The sequence below is a fragment of the Maniola jurtina genome, chromosome 17 (genome assembly GCF_905333055.1).
Source record: "Maniola jurtina chromosome 17, ilManJurt1.1, whole genome shotgun sequence".
NCBI lineage: Eukaryota > Metazoa > Arthropoda > Insecta > Lepidoptera > Nymphalidae > Maniola > Maniola jurtina.
Window position 1 is genome coordinate 1,476,115 of NC_060045.1, and position 21,810 is coordinate 1,497,924.

General features: G+C 36.5%; 1 protein-coding gene across 3 annotated transcripts in view; it reads left to right on the forward strand.

The window, feature by feature from the left end:
• The window catches only part of LOC123873907, a 161,458-nt gene that overhangs the window by 21,019 nt on the left and 118,629 nt on the right, over positions 1–21,810 (forward strand). For all 3 annotated transcript variants that reach the window (XR_006797796.1, XR_006797797.1, XM_045919003.1), the window contains exon 2: positions 17,120–17,340. Coding sequence is in view for 1 of the 3 variants with exons in the window: in XM_045919003.1 (XP_045774959.1) it covers positions 17,275–17,340 (66 nt within the window). In the remaining 2 variants the exon portion in view is untranslated. The remainder of the gene's footprint in view (positions 1–17,119; positions 17,341–21,810) is intronic.

Genomic DNA, 21,810 nt, shown 5'->3' on the forward strand with positions numbered 1-21,810 from the left:
CAACCAAAGTCCATGAAATTTTGCAGACATATTCTAGAAACTAACTGTGGTGTTTTAGACTTTTCTAAAAATATGTAGTTTTAAAATTACAGGGGCTCAAAGATTTGTATGTGAATTTTTAAGACCGCGTAACTTTGAAACCGAATATTTTAACAGAAATCTGGAAAACCACAGGCATCTTAAATCTTTATAGTTCATATTCTATTTGGGAGCTACCATACTACAGACAGTTACACACGTTAAACTTTTAACTGCTTGCGTTGGGGTAGAATTACACCAACACATTCGCTCCAATTATTATTATCATTATTCCGAGTTACTATAATTACAATTACACTGACTTATTAATTATTATTGTCAATAAAAATGGCGTGCCGTCACGTCCGTATCTTTTGCTAATTAGTGTAATTATATCAACTAGCATCACATCTAGGAGTAGACACTTGACAATAGACATAGACCAAAGGACTATGTCTAAATGGTCTAGTCTTGTGGGAGGCTTCGGCCGTGACTAGTTACCGCCCTACCGGCAAAGACGTGCTGCCAAGTTATTTAGCGCTCCGGTAAGATGCCGTGTTGAAACCAAAGGTGTATTGGGTGGCCTTCCAGGTTAGCCCGCTTGGACTGTAACATCACTAACCACTAGTTGAGATTGCAGTCAAGGGCTGTGTCTGAATAAATAAATAAAATGTCTATTTATTCGAGCTCAGTGGTCCAATACTATGGCAGAACGTGGCATACAACTTCTCCCCGTTGAATCGACGTAACGCGTTGTTTTTGGGATCATATTAAACCGATCATTTATCACAGACATTCGGGCTTATTACAGTTTAATTGTTACTCGTTATTGGGTAATTTGGACTTTCACGTCGAGTCACGTGATCCAGTCGGCATGAGCACAATTTCACCAAATGATTGCTAGGTACGTTTGTTTTTTTTTTTTAATTTAGTATTCGGTTTGATTTATCTCTAGGCGTGTTATTTATTATCCGTATGATTACCTGGTTACGCGCAGTTAAAAGAAGTTTTTAGTTACAAACATAGTTTAGTAAAAAACCGGCTAAGTGCGAGTCAGACTCGCGCACCGAGGGTTCCGCACTCGGGTATTTTTTCCGACATTTTGCCCGATAAATCAAAAACTATTATGCATAAAAATACAATCAAAATCTGTTTTAGAATGTACAGGTAAAGCCCTTTCATATGATACCCCACATGGTATAGTTATCTTACTTTGAAAATTTAAACACATTAATTTTATTTGTGATGTAACCACAAATTCACGTTTTTTGGATTTTTTCCTTTACTTATGCTATAAGACCTACCTACCTGCCAAATTTCATGATTCTAGGACCTAGGTCAACAGGAAGTACCCTATAGGTTTTCTTGACATACACAACAGACGGACAGACAGACAGACAGACAAAAAAGTGATCCTATAAGAGTTCCGTTTTTCCTTTTGAGGTACGGAAAATACTGTAATTTTGCCATCAAATCATTATCATCGCTAATGAGAGAGCGTGCCGGCTCCTAATGCAGCTAATTACGGGCATGTTCATCAAATTCACTCTAATTACTCTAACATCCGTATTTAACTGTTAACTATTATGTATTTTACGCTTTTAACTAGAGTTCAACTCAGTATTTAATCGAATAAAGGTCAAATTGCTTTGTTGATTGACTGTGGAAAATTATGTACACGAAACATATTTACCTACTTGAAAAGATAAACTGACTAACTGTGTACATACGACATATCATTAGGTACATTTTAGTTTTGCTTGCACCCTGGTGACGGACATGGCCTATTTTTAACCCCCGACCCAAAAAGAGGGGTGTTATAAGTTTGACGTGTGTATCTGTGTATCTGTGTATCTGTGTATCTGTCTGTGGCATCGTAGCGCCTAAACGAATGAACCGATTTTAATTTACTTTTTTTTGTTTGAAAGGTGGCTTGATCGAGAGTGTTCTTAGCTATAATCCAAAAAAATTGGTTCAGCCGTTTAAAAGTTATCAGCTATTTTCTAGTTTACTTGTAGAAAAGAAGGTTAGATAACCCTTAGGTTCATAATATTCAAGTGTCAATTGACAAATGTCAAGTTGTCAAGATGGACGTTGCCTAGATATACATAATTATTTATTTGAAAATGATTTGTCGGGGGTGTTGAAAATTTTTAATTTACACTTGTTTATCTTGAAAAATCAAAGGGTTCACACCACTTCGCAGGGGATTTATAAAAAAAACCGGCCAAGTGCGAGTTGGACTCGCTCATACATGGATTGTATACCATCGGACAAGATTATTTATACCTTGCGTAGTTTAATCATTTTTTTTATTTGCATGGCGGCCATATTAAAATTTTATCATTTTTTATAGCGGCTACAGAATTCAACTCTCTGTGATCAACTCTCTACATGTTACGGTCAATGAGTTACTGCTTACTGACAGACGGACGGACGGACAACGGAGGCTTAACAATAGGCGTTGGTTTGGCACCCCTCGTTTACGGTACCTAATAATGAAATCCACGCGGACGAAGTCGTGGGCACCATCTAGTATATGATATAGTTAGGTAAATCTGTATTTAAGTAAACCATTGTATAATTTTCTTTAACACGCCCAGTTTAATTCTAATCTTAGGATCAAATTATACGAATTACGTTTTTCCGTTAGATATCACTGGATAGCGAATATCCAAAAATGAGCTCTATTGCATATGTAATAAGACCTAATTGTCTTTATTGTTTTCATCGAACCGTATACATCGACCCGTGTAGCGGTTCTAAACCTAGTCCGTCTACTTTTTGCTAAAACCTCATACATTTTAATATGATACGAGTATGGATGTTGTCCTTCAAAAGCGGTTGAACTTATATTGTGAAAATGCCTCATTTTTTGTTGAGTCTTCGCTATTATTATATTATTATGTGCATTCATTAAAATATTGATCAGCATGGTAAAGTTTATTGCACAAAAGTTAATTTTGACAAGATTTGAAATCACGAACTTCGTACGAACGAAATTAGAACGAACGAACAAATTCGGAATTGTTGTTGTTCGGAAGTGAAAAGTCACTTGACGTGAATCTAACATTCCAAATGAATGTTAGTGTTAGATTCACTTGACGATTCAACAGTATTAATTGTAATTTTATTTGAATTTAAAAAAAATGGCAGTCAGTGGAGACCGGTGCCGACCTGTGGTGCCACAGAGGTGGAAACTTAAAATTATGAAATAACAGAGGTTTCTTTTGGAATTTTCAAATTACTTATAATTGTAATACAGAGCACACTACTTATTAAGTAACATTAGCAAGTCGGTGAGGCGACTTTGAAGTTTTTACCCATCCCAAAATCGAACAAGCAACTCAATTAACAGGGCTTTCTCCGTCACTCGCTTCATACAATCGTAGTTCCAATTTCATTTGAATATTAAGCAACCACAGTCCATGAAGTTTTGCAGACATAATATTCTAGAAATGTGTATGTATGTAAATATGTATGTAAATTTTTAAGACCGCGTAACATTGAAATTGAATATTTTAACAGAAATCTGGAAAATCACAAACATAGATATTAGTTTCTAGAATATGTCTGCAAAACATGGACTTTGGTTGCTTAATATTCAAATGAAATTGGAACTACGTTCGTATGAAGCGAGTGACGCAGAGACCCCTCTTAACGAAAAGTTCATTTCAAAAATCTTTCTCTGTATTTTTTATTTTTTTTATTCAGATACAAGTTAGCCCTCGGACTACAATGTAACTGGTAAGTGATGATGCAGTCTAAGATGGAAGCGGGTTAACCTGGAAGGGGTATGGCAGTTTTCATTAAACCAATACTCCTTTGGTTTCTGCACGCCATCGTGCCGGATCGCTAAATCGCTTGGTGGCACGGCTTTGCCAGTAGGGTGGTAACTAGCCACGGCCGAAGCCACACATTAGACCAAGTATTTCTATTTCAAACATTTTCACATTCAGCAATAATAAATCCAGATACATTTTGGATGCTTCCTATATCACGTTTTCAACTAGAATTCCCCGTTTTCAACTAGTAGTATGTAAGTACGTGGTAGAATTTCCACCGCGGTCGTGCACTCGGCGTGCATACCAAAATCGCTAAAAGCCTGACATTCAACGGTCGACCAGTTATCCTGTGCATTTGCGAGAGAAAGCTCTATTATTAAACCTTTGGAGATTACACGCATAAAGTCTAAAACCCGACTACTACCCGCGAACTGGCGATAGATATAAAAATTGTTTTAGTCGCTCGGTGTATTTTAACATTGCACTATAACATACATATTTACATTTATGAACTCCTTCATTTGATATCCCCCTCGACACAATAGCAAAAAAAAAATTTGGAGACTTTTTTGGATGTAACATGGATTGTGTAAAAAATTTGCAAAAGAAAAATAAAACCGACTTCAAAAACCACAAACACTAAAAATTAAAAAATAATTTTTGTTTAGTTTGTGCAACTTTTACCCGACTACGGCAAAGCCAAAAGGAAGTGGCTTTGCCGTAGTTGGGTAAAAGTTGGATATAGCTAACTATTGTCAAGAATCAAACTTAAGACCTCGCCTTTTTCCAATTTAAAGAAATTATTTTATCTCCTTTTTATCTCAATAACCATTAAGGCCTTCCTGTACGTGGCTTAACCGATTTGGCAAGCCAGCCAGCTCGCTCGAGAATTAGACGCCACGGTCACGATGCTACATTTTAGCGCTGCACTTTAACAGGGCTCTCTCCGGCACTCGGTTCATACAATCGTAGTTCCAATTTCATTTGAGTATTAAGCAACCAAAGTCCATGAAATTTTGCAGACATATTCTAGAAACTAATATCTGTGTCTGTGGTGTTTTAGATTTTTCTAAAAATATGTAGTTTTAAAATTACAGGTGCTCAAAGATTTGTATGAAAATTTTTAAGACCGCGTAACTTTGAAACCGAATATTTGAACAGAAATCTGGAAAACCACAGACATATATATTAGTTTCTAGAATATGTCTGCAAAATTTCATGGACTTTGGTTGCTTAATATTCAAATGAAATTGGAACTACGATTGTATGAAACAAGTGACGAAGAGAGCCCTCTTAAATTACGCCCAATGACCCGTTGAAAGCCATTTGGAAAATGTTACTTTTCATATTTTAAGTTTTATCTTTAGACTCTAAAAATTGCATAGTTGGATTTTTTTTTCAACCAGTGAAAAATTACGCTCTGGTAATGTGATGCTCTCTCCGACTAAAATCAGTTTTTGTGTTTTGCTAGATTTCTGTGAAAATGTTTTAAAGTTACAGGGGTTTAAAGATTTGTAGGTATACAACTCCTTGAGCCTGTGTAACTTTAAAACAAAATACATTGTATTTTGTGAGCTACGAGTAGCTTATGCCCGCGAGTTCATCGGCGTGGACTACACCAAATTATATTTTACCGCTTTAGTACGGACCTCTGATCCAAATCCAAGCTATTTAGTGAACATCTTTGACATATCTACGTCATACGTCCGATTTGATTCCGAGGCACATCCGAGATATTCTCACGGATGACGGATAGAACTCGGATGACGGAAGTCGGATCTAGTGCATAAGCTATACAAATAGTTTTATGACTACTTAGGAACGGATTTTCACGGATTCAGATCAGATGGAGTGCGTATTCGCCATTAGAATTTTCAAAAATCCTTTCTTATCGATGACTACTTCATAACAGCCCAGCTATCTGCACGCCAAACAGCCCAATCCTCCCAGTAATTTGATAGATCACTCAGTCAGTCAGCTTTTTTCCTTTTATATACCTATTTACATAATATAATCAAGAATATAATGTATAAAATACCTATTGTATAGCGCACTTGACACAAAATGTCAAGTTACGTGATCACTGATCGTACTGGTTTGCGCCATAATTAATTTTCCGCTTTCCATTTACAACGGGTATGCGGAACCTTTTGCACAACCAATCTAGCGTTTAATATGTTTATGCCTTTAAAAAATTGTTTATGTAATAAATAAAGTAACTCCCTGTTCGACGGCCTCCCTGGCACAGTGGTAAACGCTGTGGTCTTATTAGTGTGAGGTCCCGGGTTCGATTCCCGGCAGAGATTCGAATTTGTACGTTTCTGGTCTGGTTTGGTAGGTGGCTTTGGCCGTGGCTAGTTACCATCCTACCGGCAAGACGCGTGCCGCAAAGCGATTTACCATTCTGGTACAATGTTATGTTGAAACCAAAGGGGAATGGGTTTAATAAAAAAAACTGTCATAAGTACCTCTTCCAGGTTAGCCCGCTACCATCATCGACTGCATCATCACTTACCACCAGGTGAGTTTGCAATCAAGGGCTTACTTGTATCTGACCATTGGGATACGGAACCCTAAAAACAAAAGAACTCCGTCACCTTAATAATTTTTTTATCAAAAATTCGCGACGGTAGCTGTAAAATAAGTTTAATATAAACTTCCAAATAACGTCATTTGACACTTGCCATATTCAAAATGGCGGAGTACATTTAATATGGACGCAATAACCGTAGCATCCATAGAATTTCGCGCCGATTAACTTTGAACCAGAGAAAATAATTTCTTGCCGAACCAAAATGAGTTTTAATTTCTAAGGAGTAGGGTGGCAAGTTATTTGGGCACATTTGTGGGACCATTTGGCCAACATTTGATGCGTATTACACCATGCCATATGGCGGATGTTATGGCTTTTGTATGGGTGCTGAGATTTTGAAATTAATCTTTGAGAGTAACTGTTAACTATAATGTATTTCAATCATGGTAACAGTTATTTCAAATTGAATGTTGTTTATATCATTAGTTTTATTTTTATTGCTAGCTTAGACGTGCTTAGACTACGCCTTAGATCACACTAATATAATAAAGACAAAATGTGTGTAAGTGTGTGTTATGTTTGTTAGGTACTCATTCACGCAAAAACTACTGGACGGATTTTGCTGAAATTTGGAATGGAGATAGATAATATCCTCGATTAACACATAGGCTACTTTTTATACCGTAAACTCACAGGATTCCCATGGGATTTCGAGGAACCTAAATCCACGCGGACGAAGTCGCGGGCATCAGCTAGTTTTAGAATAAAATCTACTAGATGAAGCCCATGACTTCGTCGGCACGTATTCAGGTTAAAAAATACAGGATGAAAAGTTAAGATTTCAAACTAAAGAAATACCTATTTTGGCAGTTATTGAAATTCTTTGAAAAAGTCAATTTATTCAACAGATATATTTATTTTGTAGACTGAAAAAAACTATCATTATTAGTGTAGGTTTGGTGAAAATAATTTCCGAAAATTTCCAAATACATAATGGATTGAATATTAATATAATATTATCCTCATCATATTATTTTTTAAGTATTTTTTAAAGACATTGCCCAGATAATGTGCACAATTAGCTAGGTCATAGTTGCTTAAGTTAAACCCCAAAGAGTAAAATCCATAAAAAACATACTCATTAACACATCAAAAATAATAATAAGCAATGATTTCATACTCGTACACCAAAAATAAAAAACCGTAATCTTAAAAGAATAATGGAAAAAAAACATCTTTTCCGTATTAACTAAAAGTCTAAAACTAAAAACCTTTACAATTTTTTCCTCGAGTATAAAGCCAAGGTCGAGGATTGCAATGAATAAGGACTTTTGTTGATAAGACACTAACAAAAGTGTCAGAATTTGAGAGAGATAGCTATATAATTGCATCTCAAATATTCTAAGTGTGAAAGAGACACAAATCATGCAGGATGAGCAGGTGGTAGATGCAGTAAACGCAATCTCTCTGGGATGTACCTAGAATGCGGTAGGGCTGTCTACTGTACAGTTTTTGTACTTTTTGTGCTCATTTAGTTAATAGCTTATGTCTAGAACTGGAATCTATATCAATTATCATACATATCTATTATTATCTATTACTTACAGTTGGTTCTATTTCTATTAAACTCACTGAGCTATTATGTTAGATTAGTTCAATGCTTCCTAAAGTGCATACTAGTAATTGCTGCTTCTTATCTACAAAGTTAATACAAATACCTTTTTGAGACAGCTAATTGTTCTGTTTTAATTTTATTAGTTTTTAAAAATCGATACTTTGCAAGTTGCCTAACAGTTAGTCCATATTAATATTATAAATGCGAAAGTGTGTCTGTCTGTCTGCTACCTTTTCACGGCCAAACAGTTTAATCGATTCTGACGAAATTTGGTACAGAGTTAGCTTATATCCCGGACACGGACATGAGGCAACTTTTTATCCCGCAAAATCAAACATTTCCCACGGGATCTTTAAAATCCTAAATCCACGCGGACGTAGTCGCGGGCATCCTCTAGAACTTAATAATTCAACGGATAGTAAGTAATTATTTTTTTTCAGAACCCAACAAAAAGAAGCAAATTACATATTTTTAAATTATGTAAATGTTATAATTTTCTTCACCTATCTTCAAATCAAAAGTGGCATCTTCAAGTCAAGCGTTCCACTTCAGGCTGCATCGTCATCACTTATCATCTGGTGTGATTGTAGTCAAACGCTAGCCTAATAAATTAGTGCAAAATATTTAACAAAATAAACATTTAAGTAACTAATTTGGTTCACATCATTGATCATAGAAGTATTATACCATTAGGGATGATTTATGCTAGACCGTGCCTGGCCCGAGCCGTGCCACGTTCGAGGCACGTCCGACGCACAGACGGTTCACAGATTGCAATTTTATATGAAGAATCATAAGATGGAGGAGGCTCGGAAGAGTCGGACATGGCACGGTCTGATGTGACTTCCTACATTTTCCCAACTTTGTGTCTCGGACGTGGCACGGCTCGGGCCCGGCACGGTCTAGCATAAATCAACCCTTATCCTGAATACGAAAGATTAAAGAATCATCTACATTCTACAACATTGACGAAATACCGGGCATTACCTTGCAGGGTTTAAAATAAGCCATTTCACAAGCAATAAAAGCTATTACAGCCGTAATTTTCAAAACCAGTTCCCAGCCAACACTTAATTATGTATCTCAACACTTGGTTATATAGTGCGCAAAAACTCCTAACGCTGCCTCAGAGCGATTTAATATAGTGCGATACGATAGTAAATCGTAATCACACAACAATCCGATCCGATATTGGTAAATGGTGGAGTTAAATGGTAAAGAACGACACCAAACGAATCGCAGGGATCCGATGATGGGTTCAGGTGGCACAAGACTGTAGCTTGTGTAAGGTACAAGAGACCAACGTCCAGTTGTGGACGTCCATCGTTTCACGATGACGAAAAGTAAAATAACACAAAATTAAACACTCGCAGAGCGTTACCGACCGTATAAAAATGAAAAAAAAAAAATGTGTTAAGCACAATTCTAGTATACCAATAATTAATCTTTCTCAGATAATTCAACGAGCATATTTACAAAAAAATTATACTGCTGTTTTGAAAATGTTATCTTCGGGCTTGCAGCCCGAAGATGGATAGATTTTATACCTACTGAGAAAACAAAGATTTCCCACACAATATTTAAAAACACTATCCCAACGCAAAAGCAGTTAAAATAGCTAGTTTTGTTTTGTCTTTATAGCTAAACCATCTGCATTAGTGTGATTGGTGACACTTGCCTTAATATCGTATCGACCTCTATCACCGATAAATGTCGTATAGTATAAAAATGGCTGTACGAATGTGTGTTTAGTGTTTATGCACAGAACAAGAGCAAAAAGGTCGGTACAAAAAATGTTTTACGACTTTATGGTCATTTGCCTTCGCCGAAACATGGTCGAAAACCCAAGGACGTATGACGTCATAAGGTTTGAGAAAGAGATGGCTATAGGGGGCAATGACCGAGACAGGAGCGAGACAAAAACCAGCAAACGGACAGCTACAGGTGTTTTTGATCCTTCTTTGACCGCAAGTAGGGCTTTTTAATTTTTATCGGACATCAGGATTTAATTCATCTTTATATATTGCAGATTAGCTTTTTCCCTGATTTCGCTGATTTCGTTCCTGTGGATTTAGGTTGTCTAATGATTTCGTTGGAATTTCTCGAAATCTTTTCTTAATTTCTCGAAGTCTGTTTTGGAACCCTCATGTTAACGTAACTAATTATCTAACTAAAGAAAGTGTACAATAGTATCCAATTTGAATAAATGAGTTTGACTTTAACTTTAGAAGACGTCTACAATACAAAGAGAACTTGAGATGCATAATTTTATGTTTCTAGACCTACTGATAAAAATCGCAATAGGTAGTGCTAGTTTTGTAATAGTTTCTTCTAAGTTGATACAAAAAAATATAAAAATATACTTAAAAAATCATCATCATCATCATTGGTCATTGTCAACCTATAGACATCCATTGCTGGACATTTACTTCTTCGAATCTCCTGATTTCAGATTTGATCAAGTAGAACCATAGATATGTAGTAGAACCAAGCATCTCTCTCCATGTTAAAAATGAGCCCTAATTTTTACGCACCCTAATAGCCAAAACATAAACCAATAGAACCGCCTTGAAATCGATTTGATCAAGTAAAAAACTCCAAGCAGAGCTCTCTTCTTAGAAATATGTCCTGATTTTTTACGCATCCTTATGGCCACACGTACTAATAGAGTTCGCCTTGAAAGCTTGTTAAGGGTGGGATGCAAATAAAATAAATGTTTTGCAACTGTGTTTATGAGACAGTAACCCAACCGAATGATTGTGAAACCCATATTTTTTGTAATGACATTTTTTATTGATATGTCCTATTTCAAAGTGACATTTATGACCGTTGTTAAAAATAAATAAATAAACACCGATAAAGTTTCATTTTTAGGGTCCAATACCCAAATGGTGCCAGCGGAACCCTTTTACTAAGCCTCGGCTGATGTATCGATACCTATACCTACAGCTCTAAATGAGTCTAGAAACTTGTGATTCTGTGAGTTTTATTATTGACCTAGGATAGATCGCCACAAGATCGCCACTAAGAAAATATTTTTGTAAAATCCTACTAGGATCTTCAAAAACTTCAAATCAATCAAATCCACACGAAGTCGCCGACATCCATCATCTAGTATTTCTTAAATTGATGATATAAGTATGAATACCTATGACTAAGGTCAGAGGTTCGATCCCAGGCCTCTAACTTTTTGGAGTTTTGGAACAATTAAATATCACTTGCTTTAACGATGAAGGAAAACATCGTAAGAAAACCTGCATGCCTGAGAGTTCTTCATAATGTACTCAAAGGTGTGTTTAGTCTACCAAATCCGCACTGGGCCAGCGTAGCAGACTATGGCTTAACCCCTTCTCATTCTGAAAGAAAGCCCCGTGGGCTTGGCCAGTGTAGCTGATTTTTAACCCCCGACCCAAAAAGAGGTGTTATAAATTTGACTGTGTATCTGTATATCTGTGTATCTATCTGTGGAATCGTAGCTCCTAAACTAATGAATCGATTTTAATTTAGTTTTTTTTTGTTTGAAAGGTGGCTTGATCGTGAGTGTTCTTAGCTATAATCCAAGAAAATCGGTTCAGCCGTTTGAAAGTTATCAGCTCTTTTCTAGTTACTATAACCTTCACTCGTCGGGGGTGTTAAAAACTTTTAATTTACACTTGTGACCTAAAACCTTCTCATTCTGAAAGAATGACCCGTGCGCCGGTGACAGGTTGATCATGATGATGATGAAGGAACCAACGAATAATTATATTTTCCACGTCAATAAATAATACGAAAGTCAATTTACGAAAATCAAAACCATATTTTCCTTTGAAGTGCCACCCCTAGTCTTTTATCCTTATTTATTGTCTACGACAGATGTTGTAAAGATAACAAAGGATACTCTATACCTTTGCCGTTTCTTATCTATAAAGTGGGTGCGAATTTAACAATCTCGCCATTATTGAGAAGCTTTCAAGCGGTTTCTAATCGATTTCTTGGACAGATGGTAGGCAGCTGCCGTTTGAAAACAGATTTTGAAGGGCTTCTGTCTTGTAACTTATCTTTTTGTTGTCCTTTTGGGGCCCAATTTCGACTTATTAGTAGGGTATGATTTCAGCTTTACTAATCAAAATGTTATTTATATTCAAGACAGTCATACAATCAACCTCCATTTTTTAGGGTTCCGTACTTCAAAAAGAAATAAGGAACCCTTATAGGAGCACTTCGTTGTCTGTCTGTCTATCGTGTCTGCCAAGAAACCTATAGGGTACTTCCTGTTGACCTAGAATCATGAAATTTGGCTGGCAAGTAGGTTTTGTAGCACACTTAAGGGGATTAATCCGAAAACCGTGAATTTATGGTAAGGTACATCCCAAAAAAAATGTGTTCATGAACAAATAAATAATTTTTCAAATTAAGATTAATATACCAAGTGGGGTATCATATGAAAGGGTTTTTACCTGTACATTCTAAAACAGATTTTTCACATAGTAATTTTTGATTTATCGTGCAAAATGTCGGAAAAATACCCGAATACGAAACTCTCGTTGCGCGAGTCTTACTCGCACTACTTGGCCGGTTTTATATTTTTCCGTCCCAAGCAAAACAAGGAACTCTTATAGTTTCGTCCAGTACATCTGTCTGTATGTCACAAAGCTACACTTATAGAAACCTATTACCGCTACACAAAGGCATATTTAAATTTTGTGAATTCGAGATCGTTCTATGGATATACTTTAGTAAATAATATAATCACTTAACATCAGGTGACCCGCCTGCTCGTTTGCTCGCTATATTTTTTTTTGTGTTTAATAAAAACGCATTTTAAATACTTACGAAAAACAAAGTTTTTTGCTTTACAAAGACTGTAAAATAGTCCCAAAACAACATTTGACATGCATTTTTCTATGAAAATATTGCTAATGCAACCCCCTAATATTTTCATATCACTTAGTAAATTAATTTAACACCCCCTCTATAATGAAATATGTCGCTCGGCCCCTAAGCTAATCGAAAATGGGGCCTCTATTAATTATTTTAACGAAATATCGTTTTCGCAAACCTCCTGTGCCCGTGCGCTGTATTAACAGTAATCACTCATCTACAGGATGATGTAAAATAAAACTAATTTTTTAAATTTATTTTTCTTTCGTTTAACTTTTTCCCATCCTACATTTTATATTGTAAAATATTGAAGAGAAAAGAATTGCTTCATTACCTATACGACATTAGCTAGGTACCTACTCTTAACTTTGAGCACATAAATATTCATATTTTAGGTAAATGCGAAAGTGTGTATGTTTTCGGTTTGTCCTTCAAGCACGCCTCAACAGAGCAACGGATCGATGTGATCTTTACAACGGTATAGTTAAAAACCTGGAGAATGGCATAGCGTGACGTTTAATAAAGGAGTAAATAAAATAAGCCTTAGTTTGTTAATTTGTAACTGTAGTGGATCAGATCTTTTATATGGCGCTAAAGGCGCTTTAAATACTTTATTTAATACCTATAGCATCCACCTTTTTCGCATAGAATATAATGTATGAAAAGGTTGTCACTTATTTTATAGACCTATCAAATATATCAGTTAAGCTTAGTCCAGGAATTTCGTACAACCGAATTAGCACCGCAGCATTATATCGCCAACTCGGCGGGACTCTATGCAAAAAATTACTCGCATAGCTCTGAATAGGTAATATGTTATTACTGTAATTCCTTCCACGTACAGTTAACCAAGTGGATATTGTATTTCCTTGCTTATTAATTTCATATTCTCCGTAGGCATGTCTCGTCTCACGCACGCTCGGTTAAGATATCATTTTCCGTTAATTGGCTACTTAGCATGCAAATTAGACAAGCATAGACAAATTAAGAATAATTTAGCAATTAAAGTTGATTGAAGAGCAAGTTAATGGTCTAGAACCTAGATTAGAAGCTGATGACTAATGATGAAATTAACGAATTATAATACATATCTATGTTTGCAAAAAATGGGATGTTTACATATTTAATTTGGCCTCTAGCTCCCAAAAAAATTAAAACCGTATTATAGGAATATTAATACATATTCTTATGAATATTATACAGTGACAGAATCTTTCAAACGACTTTGAAAGATTTTTGGAGATTGAAAACACGAGTTTTAACTTTAAATAGATTAAATGTGTAATATGAAGCTCGAATAAAAAGAAATAACTAATTGATTTTCTTATTGCATATAATATTATGTATTACTAGCTGATGCCCTTGACTTCATACGCGTTGGTTAAGATTTTTAACATCCCATGGGAATTCTTTGATTTTCTGGGATAAAAAATAGCTCATGTCACTCCCCACCCAGGTCCATGTAAAAATCACGCCGATCCGTCGCTTCGTTATGGCGTGATCGTGGGACAATCCAACAAATCAATAAACCAACAAACCAAAAAAAAAACACACTTTCGCATTTATAATATGGCTAGTGATGTTGATTTTGCAACACCCTGTATAATAAAAAAATCTTTAAATCGCCGTCGTAATATTAACAAATCCATGGATTGAAGCCATCGGATATTGCGCCCGCGGGGGCCATTCCGCGTCCTTTATATTCAATATCCGTGCCGTATGGACCACATGGGGCTATCTATGGGGTGTTTAGAAAAAATCTTTTGTGACTTTTGACGCTTTTAGCAGTACTCATTTATTTAAGAAAATTGAACAAAATAGCATTGAATAAAAATAAAGCATTTGCGTGTTAAAAAGACATTTTATGAAATACTAGCCTTTGCCTGCGACTACGTACACATGATGTAATTTATAGCCTTATAGCAGTCGGCAATAATGTTACTACTTATCAGTGAAAGAATTTTCAAAATCGGATCATTTGTTTCGGAGATTACCCGCGATACATATTCACTTTCACGAATATTTTGAAATCTTTATACTTATTACTTGTTATATTATATTAGTGAGTTTGTGAATTTGTATATAGAATATAGACATAATTGGCGCCCGGTAATGAGTAAGACAGAAAATACAAAACGCACGAGAGTAGAAAAGAGTGCTCTACAAAAGTGACGTGTCGCAGTTTTAACGTATACGTATCAATTTCTTTTTTAGATAACGTGAATAATATTGATACTTTAGCAATCATTGTCTTTCGTTCTTTTATTTAACTGTTCAATGGTTTTTATTTCTGTGTTTATTCAATTAATTGCTTCTTAAAAGGCATTTTGATTGCTCGCCACTAATATCAAAACATCGCTTGCTTGTAAAAGAGTTGCAAAATCACATCGTCAGTGTAATAGCCAATTTCGCTGTTTATGAGGTTATAGCCATCTTGGATAATGGCGTTGTTTGGTGCCAACTTCGCTTCAATATTAGTAGGTAATATTCTATGAATATTTTTCATAAAATAACAGCAGGATATTGACCTATAACCAATCACACTATCACACTAATATTATAAAGGAGAAAGTTTGTATGTGTGTGTGTGTGTGTGTTCGTGTGTGTGTATGTTTGTTACTCCTTCACGCAAAAACTGCTGGACGGATAGGGCTGAAATTTAGAATGGAGATAGATTATACCCTGGATTAGCACATAGGCTACTTTTCATCCCGAAAAATCAAAGAGTTCCCACGGGAATTTTAAAAAAACCTACATCGACGCGAACGAAGTCGCGGGTATCAGCTAGTCCGTCATAATTATATCGATATTATTGATATAATTGATAGATTGACAAGCTCATAGTAATTATATCCTACTTAATATTATAAACGCGAAAGTCTGTACATATATTATGTATGGATGGATGTATGTTTGTTACTCTTTCACGCAAAAACTACTGTACGGATTTGGCTGAAATTTAGAATGGAGGTAGAGTATACCGTGGATTTACACGTAGGCTACTTTTTACCCAGAAAATTAAAAAGTTTGCAACGAAGTCGCAGGCATCAGCTAGTTAACAATATAACTCTCATTTTGTGCAGTCGAGCAAAAAGGCTATTGTACTGGACCGTAAAATGTGTTAGTGAATAGCAAATGAGAGTTTTGCAACCGTTTTCGTAAAGACCTGGTCACACACAACGAGAGTCGGCATCAACTGAAGCGTGACCATAGCGACTCCAAAGTGGCTGCTTCAGTAGTCATGTAAATATAATGATGACCTGTACTAAAAACTAGAAACGAGTCAACGAGTAACTAGAAGCGAGTATTTAGTTGGGACTTGGGATAGTGTTTTAGCTGGGCTATGAGCGGCTGTGAGTGCAACAAGCGTTCACTTGCTCGGCGAGGATTACTATTTCATTTATTCACTATTTCTTCATATTTTTTGAGACTCCACTTTGGTACCGACTTCAACTAATATTCTAATAGAACTACACTAAGTTTTGAATGGACAGTATATTCTGTAATAGATAAAATTAAGTATAATTTTTATTTTTAGTGTTTGTGGTTATTGAAACCGGTTTTTTTATTGTTGTAGGTACGTATAATAATGTGGAAAATAAAGTATATATACTTTCATTTCATTTCAGTTAGCTGCTTAGATGTTGTTTTATTTCAGAAGACGATCCAAACAATAGCATAGAAGTTTCTGTGAAGTCATTGCCGCGACGCGTCTTGTTTGACCAGTTCTTGAAATGTCTAGTTAGCGATGCCAATTCCCATTTTCAGCCAAATTATGAATTCTGGAACCCTCCTACGCTTACTTCAGGGTCTGAGTCTGTGGATTAAATATGTAAGGGGTTTAGATCCTACTTAACGTATGTACCTAGATATTTTGATGACCTCTTTGGCGTAGTAGTGAGTAGATGAGGGCTGTAGTCTAAAAGTGGGGGGGGGGGGTTTGGGTTTGGTTCTTGGAGGACCAAAGCCTCCCTTAATTCTTCTTCATAAAAAGATACTCATTTGACTACTTTTTAAAAAACTGGATTGATGAATTCCTAGTAACAAAGTTGGGTGGAATCACCGGTTGAGCTTTCAGTTACCATGGTGTAGGTAAACTGTAGTGTATTGGTACTTACTGTATCTTTTTATGATTTAAAAAGAGCAACTGCTGAGTTTCTTGTCGGCTCTTCTCAGTAGATTCTGCATTCCGAACCGGTGGTAGAGTCATAGACGTAAAGCATAAGAGACACCGGTCTTATTGAAATAAATAAATGATTTTTAGAAAGATAGTAGATACTAAAGTGAATCTTTTCTTTGTTTCAGATTACATAAAGGTGTTCTAAGTGAAAGTTACACAACAAAGTGAGTTAAACGAGAAAGTGATATAAAGTGTAGGTGAAGTGAAGTGCAGTGAAATATGGCCTAGTCCAAGATGGTGGAGTGGCGCTGTGGTCGCGGCGCGTGACGTTTGAAACAAGATGGCGGACTCCAGTCCTGCAACATCCATCATCGAAGGGACTGTCAAATTCCGCGACGGGAAAAAGGTACTTAAGTATAATTTATTTTTAAGTTGTGCCACATACCTATTATAACTAACTAGCCGATGCCCGCGACTTCGCCCGGGTGGAATTAGGTTTTTCGAAATCCCGTGGGAACTCTTTGATTTTCCGGGATAAAAGTAGCCTATGTACTAATCCAAGGTATTATCTATCTCTATTCCAAATTTCAGCCAAATCCGTCTAGAGGTTTTTGCGTGAAGGAGTAACAAACATACACACACACAGGTTGGTTATTCCGGCGCGTTCTCCACTTGAGCATTAAAGCCAGAATGCCACAATCAGAAGAAGCACCGGAATAAACAGCTGTGGCACACTAACTTTGATGGCACAACACGAAAAACAAAAATCGGTCAAGTGCGAGTTGGACTCGCACACGGAGGGTTCCGTACCATCGTACAAAAAATAAAACTTTTTTTTTTTTTTTAATATTCATGGCAGACATTTTGGAATTTTTATTGTTGGTCGTAATAGCGGCAATAGAAAAACATACTCTATGACAATTTCAACCCTCTACCTATTTCGGGTTCACGAGATACAGCCCGCTGACAAACAGACGGACGGACGGACAGCGCAGTCTTACTATAACTAACGGGATGCAAGCTACGTCGTTAAAATCGGTTAAGCGGATGAGCATTGCAAAGGTAATAGTCAGACAGACAGACCAACAGATATTATGGATTGGTACTATGGATTTTCTGATGAAAAATAAAAACCTAATATGAAAAAATTCGACGCATCACGCACCTACGTGCGCGTCACATAATATCTTATCACTGACATATTTCTGTACATCCATACCATATCAAACGCGATAGGCAAATATCAAGACATCATGAGTTATCTATACGAGTACAAGTATCGCGCAATCAATAATGAACTGTATTGCTTTGCATTTAAAGTTGAATGATGATGATCATTCTGATAAAATTGATTTATGTGTGAACAATTTTGTTTGCCATCGTATTCATACAGGTGTGAACTAAGGGGTTGATAAGTCCACTTCTTCATAGCTACTACTACTAAAATACCGGCCAAGTGTGAGTCAGACTCGCGCACCGAGGGTTCCGTACTTGAGTGTTTTTTTCGACATTTAGCACGATAAATCAAAAGCTATTAGGTATAAAAATCTGCTTTAGAATGTACAGGTAAAGCCCGTTCATAATAATATGATACCCCACTTGTTATATTAACCTTAATAATTTGAACGTTGAAAATACTAATAATTTGTTCATGAACACATTTTTTTTGTAATGTAACCACAAATTCACGGTTTTCAGATTTTTCCTCTTACGTGTGCTAAAGACCTACCTATCTGCCTTTCATGATTCTGGGTCAACTGGAAGTACCCTGCAGGTTTCGTGACAGACATGACAGACAGACAACAAAATGATCCTATAAGGGTTCCGTTTTTCATTTTGAGGTGCGGAACCCTAATAAGTAATGGACTTCATAATATTATAATCCATATTTCTATACTGATACAATAAATACGAAAGTGTGTCTGTCTAGCCGTCCGTCTGTCTGTCTATCCGTCTGTCTGTCTGTCTGTCTGTTAGCTTTTCACGGCCCATCCGTTTAACCGATTTTGAAGTTTCGTACAGAGGTAGCTAATAGCTTGCATTCGAGCTAGTTTTTATCCCGGAATATATTCTCACGGGATTTTTAAAGACCTAAATCCTTACGGGCAACGCTCAACAAAGGCTTGATCTAGTAAATAATATAATCAATCAACGAAACATGTTTGGATGTTACAATAGTATTCAATAATGTATGTCACGGATACAGTGCGTGTTTGGATACCTAATTCCGGGCGCCTAGTTAGTCATAGATACAGCCAGTACTTTGATCGATATCTGTACTAACATGATTCATTGTGCTTCCTTTTGATTGTAACTGACTGTACATTAGACCTCAGGCTTAGTACCTACTTTGTTGTTAAGTATACCAAGTACTAGGAACATACTCTGTAAAACGCATTTATGCAAATACAATATGATAGGTAATACAACTTATGATATTATATCATTGAAATTATGAATTATAGAGGATGCCCGCGACAACGTCCGCGTGGATTTAGATTTTTAAAGATCGCGTGGGAACTCTTTATAAATAAGTAATCGGATAAAAAGTAGCCTATAAATAAAATAAGCTAACTATGTACCAAATTTATCGGTTTAAATTAAAATCGGTTTAACTGTCGGGCCGTGAAAAGGTAGCAGACAGACAGACACACTTTGACATTTTTAATATTAGTATGGATTTATTTAAGGACAAAGTTGTTGTATCATAGTTGTGGTCTACAATATCAATTCACCATCATCAGTTCTCAATCCCCACGGCTTAGGGTGCAGTATCCTGTAGCGTCTGTAATATACTATAGGCAACTTTCGTAAGCAACTGAAACATGGCGAACGACAATAGGTCAATGTTCTGCTAAATATGGCGCTATGTTATGTATTACCCAATAACTTAATCCATACGAAGCATGTACGTGTTACTAGTTTATAATATGGCCACACACAAAGCGATTCATGGAACTTCACTTCTTTGAACTAGGTAGGTAGGTATGCTACCTAGGTACCCACTCGCAATCTGAACACGTAAGCGTTACGCGAATGTACACACTTAAAATTCTATACCAAGATTCAATTTCAAATTCAGAATTCGAAGTTATGCTGTTCAATACCTACTTTTGTTCATTTTATTCCTGGCACATAACATTTCTGAAAACTCAAAAATATTTATTCTCTTGTGGCTGTTATTCCAATACTATCACTGGTTGGTTCGAAAAGGTGATTCTAGTTAAAAGAGCCAGCAATATACTCCATCTTGTCTATCTCTACTTATTTCTACTCTTTTCAAAAGGACTCATCAGTCACTTTTTTCAAAAGAGGTTCAAAATTCGAGCCGCTTGGATATGAAACGCCTTTTCGACAATAATTTTCCCCTCCACTTTTAATATGGGTCTCTTCCATTGATTTTGGAAGAGAGCCTGTGTCCTTTCAAGTCAAGAGTGAATAGGCATCTCCTAGGCAAGCGCGTTTCATCTTAGGCTGCATCATCACTTGCCAGCAGGTCTGATTGCAATCATAAGCACTACTCACTAGACTACTAAACTACTAAAAACTAAACTACCAACCCTATTTTCATTTAACCGGTGCACGGTATTCTTTCATTAGATTCGATTTGTTTTATTTTTCTTCGAAGGCAAAGGTTTTAATTTCAAAGCTTAAGGACGTCTTTGCAAAATGAATAGGTATCAAAATTGCACTACTACATAAGTACACTGCCCACACGCACACAGCTGCGTCAAAATGAGTGAATCGACTTGATTTTGATACTTTTATATTTTTATTTTATTTTATATTTGGTCATCTATTTTTTTTTAACAGTTTTTTTTTTTAAATATGTATCTTGACAATAATACAGTAAGTAGAACAGTGCCTACAGACTAAGGGTCTGATGATGAAATATTTCACCATGACTTCTTGGCAATGAACAACATTTCCATGCTTATGAAATTATGAGCTCCTACTATGACTAAAATAATCTGAGAAGGATAGCATTACATTACCTCCCGACTTGATGAAATTGCATACTTTGGAACCTACTACTGGAACTCAGAGACGAATAGAGCTAGGTGTTTCGAGTTTGGGCTCATTTTCTTAGTCATGATGAGATCTTACCTCCGGATTTGTGGAGTGACCTGATGGTATACCTCGGAAGTCACTATTGGAACTCGGAGACGAATAGAGCTAGGTGTTTCGAGTTTGGGCTCATTTTCTTAGTCATGATGAGATCTTACCTCCGGATTTGTGGAGTGACCTGATGGTATACCTCGGAAGTCACTATTGGAACTCGGAGACGAATCGAGCTAGGTGTTTCGAGTTTGGGCTCATTTTCTTAGTCATGATGAGATGTTACCTCCGGATTTGTGGAGTGACCTGATGGTATACCTCGAAAGTCACTATTGGAACTCGGAGACGAATAGAGCTAGGTGTTTCGAGTTTGGGCTCATTTTCTTAGTCATGAAGAGATCTTACCTCCGGATTTGTGGAGTGACCTGATGGTACACCTCGGAAGTCACTATTGGAACTCGGAGACGAATAGAGCTAGGTGTTTCGAGTTTGGGCTCATTTTCTTAGTCATAATGAGATCTTACCTCCGGATTTGTGGAGTGACCTGATGGTATACCTCGGAAGTCACTATTGGAACTCGGAGACGAATAGAGCTAGGTGTTTCGAGTTTGGGCTCATTTTCTTAGTCATGATGAGATCTTACCTCCGGATTTGTGGAGTGACCTGATGGTATACCTCGAAAGTCACTATTGGAACTCGGAGACGAATAGAGCTAGGTGTTTCGAGTTTGGGCTCATTTTCTTAGTCATGATGAGATCTTACCTCCGGATTTGTGGAGTGACCTGATGGTATACCTCGGAAGTCACTATTGGAACTC